Source organism: Malaclemys terrapin, chromosome 9 (assembly GCF_027887155.1).
Source record: "Malaclemys terrapin pileata isolate rMalTer1 chromosome 9, rMalTer1.hap1, whole genome shotgun sequence".
Lineage (NCBI taxonomy): Eukaryota > Metazoa > Chordata > Testudines > Emydidae > Malaclemys > Malaclemys terrapin.
The window spans coordinates 78,637,869-78,650,341 of NC_071513.1; the positions used below are offsets into that span (position 1 = coordinate 78,637,869).

The following is a 12,473-nucleotide window of genomic DNA, read 5'->3' on the forward strand; positions in this document are numbered from 1 at the left end:
ATCCAGGGCATGCAAGTTCTAGGTGTGGCTGCCTGGCGGGAGGCTGATACAGGTGGTGAACCCTAAGCACCACAGGTTTTAACCATGTCTGCTTCCTTCCCCAGGTCTATCATACAGAATGTATCAGAGCATGCCTACAGCTGGGGATAGGGATTTGTGGGCACAGCACTGTGCACTAGGTTTACAGGAGAGTGTGTAATTTTAAAAAATGATATTGCAACTTCTCCGACTGCCCCCTGCTACCCCATCCAACCCCCCCCCATTTCTGACCCCCCCAGGACCCCTGCCCCCATTCAATCCCCCTGTTCCCTGCCCTCTGACCGCCCCAACCCCTATCCACACCCCCAGCCCCTGGCCATCACCCTGAACTCCCCTGCCCTCTATCCAACGCCGCCTGCTCCCTGCCCCCTTACCGTGCTGCCTGGAGCATCGGTGGCTGGCGGCACTGCAGCCGTGCCGCCCAGAGCACCAGGACAGGCAGCTGCGCCACCTGGCTGGAGCCAGGCACGCTGTCACCACCGCGCAGCACAGAGCACTGGGTCTGGTCGGGTTCTGCAGCTGCGCTGCCCCAGGAGCTCGCAGCTCCGCCTCCCAGAGCATTGCGCCAGCGGCAGAGCGAGCTGAGGCTGCAGGGGAAGGGGAATCGCAGGGGGCTAGCTTCCTGGGGCAGGAGCTCAGGGGCCAGGCAGGAGGGTCCCGCGGGCCTTTGCCCACCTCTGATTTAGACCTAAATACTACACAAGTTACTGCAAGAAATAAGCAGTAAAAGATGAGACAGTAAGTAATTAATATAATAAAATGCAGCATCCTTAGGAGAGGAAAGTTACAAAAAAACAAACCACCAAACCTAGTATGGTGACATTCAGTTTTAGAAAGGGGGATTTCACAGCTTGTAAAAATGGCACTGAAGTCAAAAGCAAAGACATTCAAATCCTTTTGGCGTGGACACTATTTAAGGTAACATTTCTCAAAGTGTGAAGCATGCATCCTTAGGAGGCATGAAGGACTAGCCAAAGGTGGAGTAAAGGAAAGCAAACATTTATAAAGTGAAGCGAGTGCAATCAGTGAGTTTGTAGAGAGCTTGAAACAATGGCTCTGGAATTACCCCATTCATTTCACTGGATGCCAACTCAGATGCCACTTATACTTTAATGTTAACATTAACTATTTCACTGTTCAATTCATCCCAGGAGAGGCATAGCATTACTTAAAGAGTAGTGCAGATGTATAAGTTAAGACATTCAGGCCTTTAACAATACATTAGTAGGATTATAGCGAGGGGAGGAGGGCCACAACTGGTTCAATTTTCCAGAAAAGAGGGAGAGTTCAGATTTCAAAAGTTTGGGAAACAGATTTAAGGAAACAATGGAGAGTCTCAGATGGCATGCATACCTCTGAACAAGGCAAAAAGTAAACCGGTATGGCTAAACAGAAAACTCAAGAGAGATCTTTCAGAAAATGGAAATCAATACCTAGCAGAGACTAATAAGAGTATAAATTAAGCAGGCAACATGCAAGGAGGAAGTTAGGAAGGCTACACCAGAATCTATAAAGTAAATAGCTAAAGATATGAAAACAAATAAATTTTTTAATTATGGAAGAAAGGCTGTAAGGGATTAAGTGAGCAACTATGAAGCACAAGTCATATTTAGCTTCTCTGTAGCATCCTTCTGTTCATTAATTTTCACTACAGAGGATATTGGAAAGATACCTACTCTTTTCAGTAATAAATGAGCTGGCTGAACTACTAATAAAAACTATGAAATTTCCATTAAAATCAGTGACTACAGTAGAGGTGTGCATGCTAGAAAATTATATACTTTTTAAAAAAAGACAAGACTGGGAGCTATAAGCTAGTAAGATTTATTTCTGTACTTGGCATAATGGTTGAAACAGTAATAAATTGAAATATTAAAACATCTAGGTTATCATGATAGGATAGGGAGTAAGTAGCAGGTTTCTACAAGGGGAAGTTGTTCCTCTCTAAATGTTCTTTGAACGGTCAATAACGTGGATAAAGACTGGTCATTTAGAATTTCAGACAGCCTTTAACAAAATTTCTCAGGTAGTTATTAATTAAATGAAAGTACTCACCGGGGGGAGGGGATGAGGCAAAGAACTAACATGGATAAGAAACTGGCTGAGACAGAAAAGAGAAGGAATTAGTCAATTTTTATTATGAAAATTTAAGCAAGGGGCAGTCATAAGGTTCTGCATAAGGACCGGTGATATTTAAGCTATTTATTAATGATCCAGAAAAAAGGAGCAATGTAGCAGCAAGGTTTGCAGATGATAGTTTAGGTTAGTCAAGACCAAGCTACTCTGGAGGGATCCTAACAAAGTGAAGGATGGAAAACACTATTGCCTATGAAATTCACCAGAGACAAATGCAAGGTAATGCACAATGGAAGGAGTAATTTGCGTTAACTATACTCCTTACTAGGTTCTACACTAACATACTAGAAAAAAATTCTAGGCATGTGAAGAACACAAAGACCTCTGCTAAAATTTCAGCATGGACCACAAAAGGAAACAATGGATAATAAGGAATAGGATGAAGAATACTAAAAATAGGCTATGATATAAATGAATGCTATTCCCTCACCTGAAATACTGTATTAAATTTTGGTGACCATGTCTCAAAAAAACAGCAGAAATTGGAGTTCAGACAAGCAATGAAACTGGGCATGAAACAGCTTACCTATGCAGAGTGATTGCCACTGAAGTGCAGTAAGAGGGAATGTGATATAAGGTATACAAAAATGAATGTTATACAGAAAGTAGGTTGAGCGCTTTCCTGTACTGTTCTTGTATTATGAGGATAAATGAAAGACTGCAAATTTTAACAGAACAAAATATTATTCATACAATGCAAGAGTTACTCTATGGAACCCTTTGCTACAAGATACCACTGAAGTCAAGAGCTTAGCAGATTTAAAAAACAAACAAACATGTATATGGATAAAGAGAACATCCAGAATTTCAACCGGGGGGGGGGGGGGGGAGAGAGGACCAACAAAAAATATTCTGGTGGAGACAATCCCTCAAGCTTCGGGGCATAAACGAGTCTTAGTGATTTTCCCTGCAAGTAGGTTATTCCTTACCTGGCTATTGCAAGGTTTCTTCTGAAAGATCTGATATTGGCTACTGTCAGATGTTACTTGACTAGATAGACCACAGGATTGATCTAACAGATTTGTTATTTTGGTGCTAAAGGAATACTCAAGACTCAAAGCTGTTTTATAAAAAGGGAGGGAGGATGTCTTTGCAGCATAGTGAGTTGTCAGATACAAGAGGAAGTGCAACTGAATTAGGAGGAAAGGAGAGACCAATGATAGCAAGGTAAGAAAAAAAGTTAGGCAACCAAAATTTTTAGTCAGGTGGAGTAAGATATGGGTGTCAATGGAGACAATGGGCTGAAAGTAAGGAGTAATCAAAAGTGTGAAAAGGTACACATGAGATAAAGATAACAGTGAAAAAAGAAGCGCCCCCTTTGACTAAGGATGGTCATGGGGATGTTACTACTTAGCCTGGTGAGAGTACTTGTGGTGTGTAAGCAGCAGGTTCAAAGACTGAACGGAAGGCAGGGGAAGATTGTTTAAGACAAGTAGTGGGACAGGACAGATGAGAAGATTTTTCCAAGCACAGTTTAAGAGGAGCCATCTGGAATCTTAGGGCTTGTCTACACTGGCAATCTACAGCACTGCAACTTTCTCACTCAGGGGAGTGAAAAAACACCCCTCCTGAGCCCAGCAAGTTTCAGCGCTGTAAATCGCCAGTGTAGACAGTGCTCCCAGCACTGGGAGCTACGCCTCTCGTGGAAGTGGTTTTTTAAAGCTCTCTCCCTGCGCTCTGCCGTGACCACACAAGCCATGTTAAAGCTTTAGCATTGTCAGTGTAGACTAGCCCTTAGTTAAGATTAGGGTCTCATGGTTTGCCCTTGTTTCCTTCCTTGGATACTTGCAGAGACAATTCCTATATCCTCAAAGTGCACTATGTTTAGAAGTAGCCATCATGCCCAGTACCAATGTAGCTGGTGTCCTGAGGACTGGCTGGCAGAATTTGTGCACAGTGATCCGTCAAGACCATGTGAAAGACTTGTTGGGTTTGAAGCTGGTTAACTAGCTGGGTGCTAAACTGTTTGACATGTTTTCTCCAAGAGCAGTGTGGATTTGTACAAGAGGGTTAGCTCTTATACTAGTACAGCACTGGTCACATCCAGCCTGTTTTAAAGGAGTGTAGGTTGCAAAAAGTGTTTATGCATTCACATACCATTGAGGCGGCTTGGGTAGAGAATGTTTAAACAGCATCCCTAACAGGAAAGAGAAACTGCCATGAGATCTGCTGGATTAGTGAAGTTAACAACACTAGTTTCCCTTAGTTAAAGTATCGCCTTCTACCATACAAGACGTTTAAGAAGCAAACATGAAGACTATTAGAGCTCTTGCTATGACGTAAGCTCAATAAGTGGTTAAGTCAGTTTAGTGTTCTAATCTAAACAGTCATCTTTACAGCAAAAGGACTAGTACATCAGTACAGTAATGCTGTTCCACAAGTTTACAATCCCTGCAGAGCTGAATTACATTTTGAGAAACACACAAACACAAAGTTAGTGTAGTAAGCTACACGATGAAGTATATTGCTTCAGAAAAGTCTGGTGCATAAAAAAGTAACAAGAGTCTGATTTTATTTGGTTGGAATAAATTTATTTCGTCTGTAAACAAGGTGTTTAATAGTTATGGCATTTTTTTAAATGCATATTAAATCAGATGAGTTAGACTGTATCCCAGATGTAAAAGTGCAGGGAAAGAAATGGACAAATCAGCAACAAGAATTTGTTTAAATCTGTACATTATCCACAAGGCCCAAATAATAGAAGCAAATACAAGAATGTCCCTAAAGTAGTGCCATTCAAAAGAAATCCTTATAGTCAGTTAAAATCCATCTCACAATAGCAACAGTTCATTTTTTTTTTAAAACAATAGTATGGCACAGAATACATATTAAAAAATTAATCACAAGACAGCCAAGTCAGTTATTCCAACCAATACCATCTCCCATTTATTCTTTTGTATACAGAGTTCTGCAGTTCTCTTTAAATGGACATACAAGTTTGTACCGTGCTTGAATGGACAATTTGGTTACACATTTTAGATGACTAGTGCACGAGGCATTTTATTCCACAATTTCTGCAGCAAGGGTGCGGCAGGCCAAATGACTATTTCAAATTTGAAACGGTATCATTTTAACAATTTTAAGCTTATAAACTACCACCCCTCACGCAAACATTGGTATTAGAGCAGCATGTTTCTTTACATTATCAGTTAGATCTGACAGAAAGATTGGAGTACAGGCTACCAGTATATAGCTGAAGATGGCAGTTTTCCACAATGACCCTGTAGTTTCATATAAAACCCCAAGCTGCAAATTAAAAATTGGTCCTATGAAAAACTGAAATCGGACACACTCCAGATGGTTATGTTGGGATATCTAATGTCCATAATGGCAGCTTTTTATAATTCAACTACAGAACTGGAGCTGGCAAAAAAAAAAAAAAAAGTGCCTGAGCTATTGCAATGATGGACTGTCCCTAGGTATTTATTCAGGACAGTGGTTGTAAGATCACAAAGAAAACGCATCTACATCTTTTGATAGTTTTGCAGTTGCACCCATTAAGCAGTGTGTGCTTCAGACACTATGAAGAGTTTTGTAAGTTTACAGTGAAGTGCAACAACAAAACTAATGAAACACAATAGCTTTTGAGCGCAAATTGGTTAAACAAACCAGGCACTGTATAAAAATAGGTGGAAGCAAACAAAATGTGGATGAAAGAGTGGACAAGGAGAGAAGTAAAGATATGCATGCACTTCCCCCCCCCAACCATGCTCTACAAAAGGAAGACTAAATGAGCTGTGTAATTGCTCAAAGTGCTGAAGAGACATTGATCAAATTAGATTGTACAATCGGCACCTTGTTTAGTGTTTAAATTATTTTAGTTGTCAATATCGTATTAATTGCTAAGACAAAGCAAAGCCTAGACTTGGCATTCTTCCCTTCCTAAAACATTTTTCAAGGTATCATGCATATCATTTTTATGCTGAGAAAATGGTGCCAGATATGGGACTTGATTACATACAGTGGTTAACATACAAATGAACACGAGGGTAACTGGAATCATGATATTAGAAAAAATGGATAAATAAAAAAACAAAACATAAAACAACTACCATCTACAGTCTGGTAGCACAGTGAACATAACTGGTTGGTGATGAAGACAGTTGCTAGGTGGATGGGGAGAGGCTGCTTAGATGTCAGACCTCCTCAGGTATAAAGCCAGTTCATATGCTTTCTTGTTCAGTGTCCCTCCATGGACACCTTCCTTTCCCATAACTATAACCAATGCTGGAGTACACAATGAAACAAAACAGAAATGAACAGAATTAAAGAAAAAAACACCTTTCCCCACCAACAAAGGGATACAAAGGAGACACAGGTTCATACCCCATCATCCTGCATTGCTAATAAAGTTTCCAGAATGTAAGGTTTAAAGCTCACTGCCAGGAAAGTTTAATAGCAATTTTCCCCTAATACTTAACAGTCTGCCTAGCAACTAGAACCCAGAGTCTCTCAAGTATTTTGCCATTGAGTATGCCTTCTTATTCAATCCGCCTCCATGGACCCCTTCTTTGCCCATTACAAAGACCAAGACTGAAAGAGAAAAGAAAAAAAAAAGAGGTTTTAAAGGAGTGTGTTAGACAAGGAAATAATGCAAGTTTTAATCAGACATTGCAATAAGTACACAAATTCAAGTTTTAATGGTTGGATATTAAGCTGGCTTTACAAGAGGTTTCTAAAGTATAAATGTAGACAGGGTTGGGAGAGAGTATCCTCCATGACTTCAGAGATGGAGAAGTTGTGTGCTAGCCATAAGACTTTGCAAAAAACCTGAACATATGCTGTAACTTCCATTTTAAAGATAAAATGTATCATGGTGCATGTTACCGTCTGACCTCTCTGACCAGGAAACCCTGGGTACATCTTATAAGATAGACAAAGTAATGATGTTAAAAAGGAGAAAGGTAGCAATGTCAGTACACATAGGAGATTCTAGTATTTTTAGACTAAAGATTAAAGTTCAGAGTGGTAATGGGTACATTCCAACTTTACCAAGTATGTTTTGTTTGGCAGTTTATTGGTAAACTTTAAGTAACTTTTAAGCAGAAGTCTGTGTTTATGACACTACTGTAAGAGTAAACCAACAACTCAGTTCTGAATGAAATGTTGAGTTCCTCCTTCCATTATAGTGCAATTAGCTTTTTGTATGGAGTAAAGTAATTTTGAGCTGATTTTAAATCTAGTTTCCCCTTTCCCCCCACAGTAAATTGACTACAAAAATAACAATGTTGTTTTACTGTGAAGAGTTTCCTACAGAACTATAGTCAATAGAACATTACATGCCATAAGGCTTTACATGCTAACTGCCAGCAGATGTCACTAGAACAGAGTACATGTAAACTTGGAAGGATTAGATTTTTGTAAGTAAAGTTGGTAGACGTCTATTTCACCATCCACACAAGCCAGTGAAATACTATTTCCATCAATAAATGAAATTTACAGATAGACAAAGTAAGAAATATTATATGAGAATGAATTAAGAGTTTGATATGAGGATATTCTCTTTGTATATTTTGATATGATGTTGACAATTTGTGTTTTAACATTTATAATACACCTCTACCCGGATATAACGCTGTCCCCAGGAGCCAAAAAAAATCTTACCACGTTATAGGTGAAACCGCGGTATATTGAACTTGCTTTGATCCGACAGAGTGCGCAGCCCCGCCCACCCCGGAGCACTGCTTTACCGCTTATAACACAAATTCATGTTATATCGGGTTGCGTTATATCGGGGTAGAGGCGTACTATTTTTTTGAATCTACTAACATTAAATAATTCTGCCTCCCCCCATTGTGTGTCCCTCCTATAATTTTACACAACTGAACATTTAAATCAATAATTGAAAAAATGCTTCAAAGTAAACACTGAAATTATAAAAAATAAAAATCAAATTATGCCAAGCATAACTACATGTTACAAATTTTGCTTCACAAGAACACTGGCTCATTTTAATTGTGCTTTGAATTAGGAATGGTGAGACAGGAATCACTGCAATATAGATACATTTTGCCTATGTGCGGGTATACAGCAGAACATCACTAAGACCAGATCATAAGGGGACATATCTTAAATAATATAAACTTCAAAATCACTATAGTAAACAATTATCTAGATAGGGATACTATTTTCCTTATAAGGAAAGGAAGAGAATTAGTTACAGTCACGGCCCAAGCAGCACAGAAATCTTTACCTGTTTCATTTGACTGTATTGTTAAAATACTGGTAACATCTCCATAGCCTACGTAAAAATACACAATACAGCAGTGTCTCTGTAGCTCTATTTTGTTTATACATTGACCTTGGTCCCTAACATACTCAGTCTACAACAGCTAACAACAGAATGCCTAGATAATATCTTGGATGTCCTCATGTTGCTTGTACCCAGGGTTTTGAGAGAAGTTTCTTTTGGAATGGAGTCTAGCTCCTTGCAAGTAGGGTGTATGTTATAGAAGCTTAGATGAAATGCACAAGTAGTTAGACAAGCTTTATATAAATAGCCTGCAGCTACCCAATTGGACAGAGTTCATTCATTGGCTCAGAATCAGACTTCCAAGGTTCTCAACAGGAAATTGTAAAGAGTTAGTGTAAAACTTATGATTCAAACTAGGTAGTTCCATACAAGAAATTCAAGTCTTTGTGGAAGAAATTTTAATAGAAGTCACTTTAGAGCAAGTTTATGCTGAACAAGAGATTTCAATAGGATATAATAACATCCACCATCATTATGACCCTATGCTTTGGACTCCAAACATTTTAACTGCAATATACCTAGTGCAAATGAGTGACAGACTAAATTTAATCCAACTGATACACAGGCTACACTAGCTTGTTAAAATTTGTAGGCACAAGTAACCATTTGAAAAAAATAGTTAAATGCCAAACTGTGGTCATTCATCTAAGACTGCTAGATACGGATCTAGTCCTGGAAAATAGATGGACCACAATTACACCAAGGTTGCATTGTGGAAATTTAAAAAAAATCTTTTTATGCAGATTAATGTAAGTAATTTAAAGATTAGAGCCCAGTTTTGAAGGCTGCATTCTTGTTTTGCTAGTTTAAATTTCTGGGGGGGGGGAAAAAAAGTTACAGCTTACCTCGACCAGCTCTGCCTACAGCAACATTGTATGTTGGCTCGCCACCATGACTCTTTGTCCTGATGTCCATTGTGCATTCACTATCAACATACAGGCTATCTCTGATCACAGAGCACTTCTTTGCACCAAGAGTCAGACCGTTGGTGAAGAAACCCTCTCGGTCTTTTCCTACAATCATATCTATTTCTATGGGCTGTTAAAAAAGAAATTCAGTGTTATATAGCAAGCTCTCACAACTACCTTTCACAGAAGACATTGGATTTCATGTACTTTAAATGAAGTAGTTTACAGATTAATTTCCACTCAAAAGAGACTTGTCACCAGCAAAAAGATTTGAAAGGGACACTCAAGCTTCTCCTAAGACAAGATACTTTAGAATCAAGTGTTTTGTTATTCACAGATATATTTTAATTAATTTAGTACCATTTTCAGTGAACACAAGTGCTGTTTTGAGATGTTTCAAATATTAAGTTATAGATTAAGTCTGCAATACTGATAAGGCCTAGAAGTTAGATTCCAGTAAGTTGTCTTTTTGAAGAAGGCAATGTGATGTCATCAGGCATTTTGCTAACCACAGAGCCATTTATTTTAGTAAGTGAATGAATCAGACTTTTGCTACTTGATAATGAGGTACCAAAAAAGCCTTCAGGACCGTGTCTAGATAACAATGATGCAGGTGCGTTCCCAGTCCCATTTGCCTTAACAGCAATTGGTGGTTTCAGAGTAGCAGCCGTGTTAGTCTGTATCCGCAAAAAGAAGAACAGGAGTACTTGTGGCACCTTAGAGACTAACAAATTTATTAGAGCATAAGCTTTCGTGGACTACAGCCCACTTCTTCGGATGCATACCGAAGTTAGTCTCTAAGGTGCCACAAGTACTCCTGTTCTTCTTTTAGCAATTGGTGGGATATCAAACTCCTCCCAGGTCAGCTGCCACAGGTCTCTGAAAGGTCAAACAACAACTATGTTTCTAATGCAAAATGTAGCCAAATTGATGATGCACAACAATGTTCAGCTCTGCCCTTTTCTAGGCAAGGAATGTTACATAATATCATGCCTAAGTTTCAATGACTCAGACAGTAAACTCAGATACATAAAGCCATAGCTCCAGCAAACACATAGGTCTCTCAGTACCCTAAAAAGTGGGGGAGGGGATCACAATGCTAAAGTGACCCCTCTGTGCACAGGGAAATTGTGTTGTCTAGTCCCAGCAGGAGCCCAAGACAGATTGCATTTAGAAAGGGATCAGGCTACATTAACCCCCCCACGCCTTTCACCCACAAAGTCTGTGCCCCCTTCCATGGGGGAGTCTCCCTACAGCACTGCTTTCAGGATGGAGGAGGAGGAGAAGGTGGGGGTGGGGTGAAGGCAAGACAGGAGCAATGTGCTTTCTAACGGTAAGAAAGCAAGTAAGGAGATGGGAGGCGTTGCCCTCCAGAACTGCACAGTCATAGCAGGCCCTGTGATTTCCAATCACACACCGGGACTCTGCCAAGCCACATCTTAGCAAGGCACAAAGACACCTGGGGGAGGGGACCCGGTCAGCAGCTGGAAATCCTCAGGGCACCACTTATTTAACCATATTCAGGAAGGGCCGGGCTGGTGGCAGAGCTGGTTTCCCCAGCGGAGCGGTGGCCTGTATGGCTACTCCCCACTGAGATCACATCCCATGAAGGGGTATGATGAGGAGGGGGTGCTGCTGTGGCCATGCAATGAGATCACTTAACTATGGAGGTGGAGGGGGGGAGAAAGCTTTTATGCAGGAGAGCTGCTTTTGCATACCAAGGCTACCAGCAAAGCGGGGCCTAAGGAGAAAAAGGAGAACTGGCAAGCACAGGAGCCACATGGGGGGGGGGGGGGGAATCCAACACGAGCCAAGCCCTCCTCTCCTCAGAGAAAGCAGTAACCCCAAATTCCCGTGCAGAAGGCAGAGACCTACAGGACGGATTTGCAGGGCGAAGGTGCATCAGTCTGCAGCAAACCGTGCATCATGACACAAGGTTATAATCAAAACATGCAATTCACCACCACCCACCAATATAGGTATGGCCTAAAAGGGCTCCCAATTTAAATAAGTCTTCCCCCTGATCCTTAAAGGGTTTCCAAACCCTTCCCCATGGGAGCAGGGCCCTTCCCTTGGAAGATCTGAGCCGTGGGTGGGAAGGGGGCTGTGTTGCAGGAACAGGGATGATGAATACCTCTGAGGAGGACAGACGGGGAGGAAAGGACAGAGAGAAGGAAGGGGGTGGGGGGAAATCAATGGCAGTGCGCCATCTTGGAGATGAAAAACATGTAGCCACCAGCGAGGATTCACGAAAGCCTCCTACGCCGGATACGTAAGTCTGTCCGCAGCAATGAGGCCTGGGCGCAGGGAACCCTACGCCAAGTCTCTCCCGTGCCCGGCCTTTCTCTCCTCCTCCCTCCGCCGCATTGCCGGCTCCGGCTTAGCCCGCGCGGGCAGCTCCCAGCACGGCGCCGCGGCCCGAGCATCCCGGGCGGGGGTGGTGAGCGGGGCCGGTCCCCGCTGACCGCCGGCCTCGGCGCTACCGGGAAAGCGCCCTGGGGAGCTGCCGGGCCCCACACGGCCCGGGGGGGGGGGTGCAGGGGGTACAGCTGGCGGGGGCGGGACCCCCACTGGCCGCTGCCCGCGGGCGCCAGGAGCGCACGGCGGCGGCTCTTTGCTGCATCACCCCCCAGGCGCGCCGGGTAGGGGCTCGAGCCGGGCCGGGCGGGAGGCTCGCAGCCGGCGCGGGGGCCGCGGCCCTTACCGTGATGCTCTGGAAGATGCCCCCGGCCGTCGCGGCCCAGACGTACTTGGCGTCGCAGTAGCCGACAATGGCGGCCTCCTGGCAGCAGCCATCGCACATCAGGTTGTCCACGTAGCTCTGCCAGCCGGCCATCGTCTTCGCCTGGCGCAGTCGGGCGGAGGAGCGGAGGGCGGCGGCGGCGGCGGTCTCACACGCGCGCGCGAAGCGGCAGCCGAGCCCTGCAGCGAGCAGCGCGCGCCCGGCCACGGGGAGAGGAGAGGGGGCGGGGCCGCCACCGCCGCGCTGTTGCTCCCCCTCCCCTCGGCCGCGTCTCTCCGAGCCGCCGCAGCAAGAACAGCGGACGGGGGAGGGGTGGGGGAAGAACGCGGAGCAGCTGCGCGAATCCTTCCGCCGCGCGACGGCCCCGGCGGAGGGATACGTTGGGGAAGGAGCA

The 12,473-nt window shown here is 43.2% G+C and overlaps 1 protein-coding gene across 2 annotated transcripts; it reads right to left on the reverse strand.

The window, feature by feature from the left end:
• Positions 1-4,684: 4,684 nt before the first annotated feature.
• PFN2 (profilin 2) lies at positions 4,685-12,467 on the reverse strand. 2 transcript variants are annotated; one of them, XM_054039497.1, is made up of 3 exons: positions 12,041-12,467; positions 9,274-9,466; positions 4,685-6,402 (listed from the first exon to the last, which is right to left on the reverse strand). In XM_054039497.1, the coding sequence occupies exons 1-3, from the start codon at positions 12,170-12,172 to the stop codon at positions 6,305-6,307; spliced, it is 423 nt and encodes a 140-aa protein (XP_053895472.1). In that variant the 5' UTR covers positions 12,173-12,467; the 3' UTR covers positions 4,685-6,304. The 2 variants fall into 2 exon arrangements, with proteins under 2 accessions (XP_053895472.1, XP_053895471.1); XM_054039496.1 differs by lacking the exon at positions 4,685-6,402 and adding an exon at positions 6,515-6,708 and having other exon boundaries at positions 12,041-12,460.
• Between the last annotated feature and the right edge of the window lie 6 nt (positions 12,468-12,473).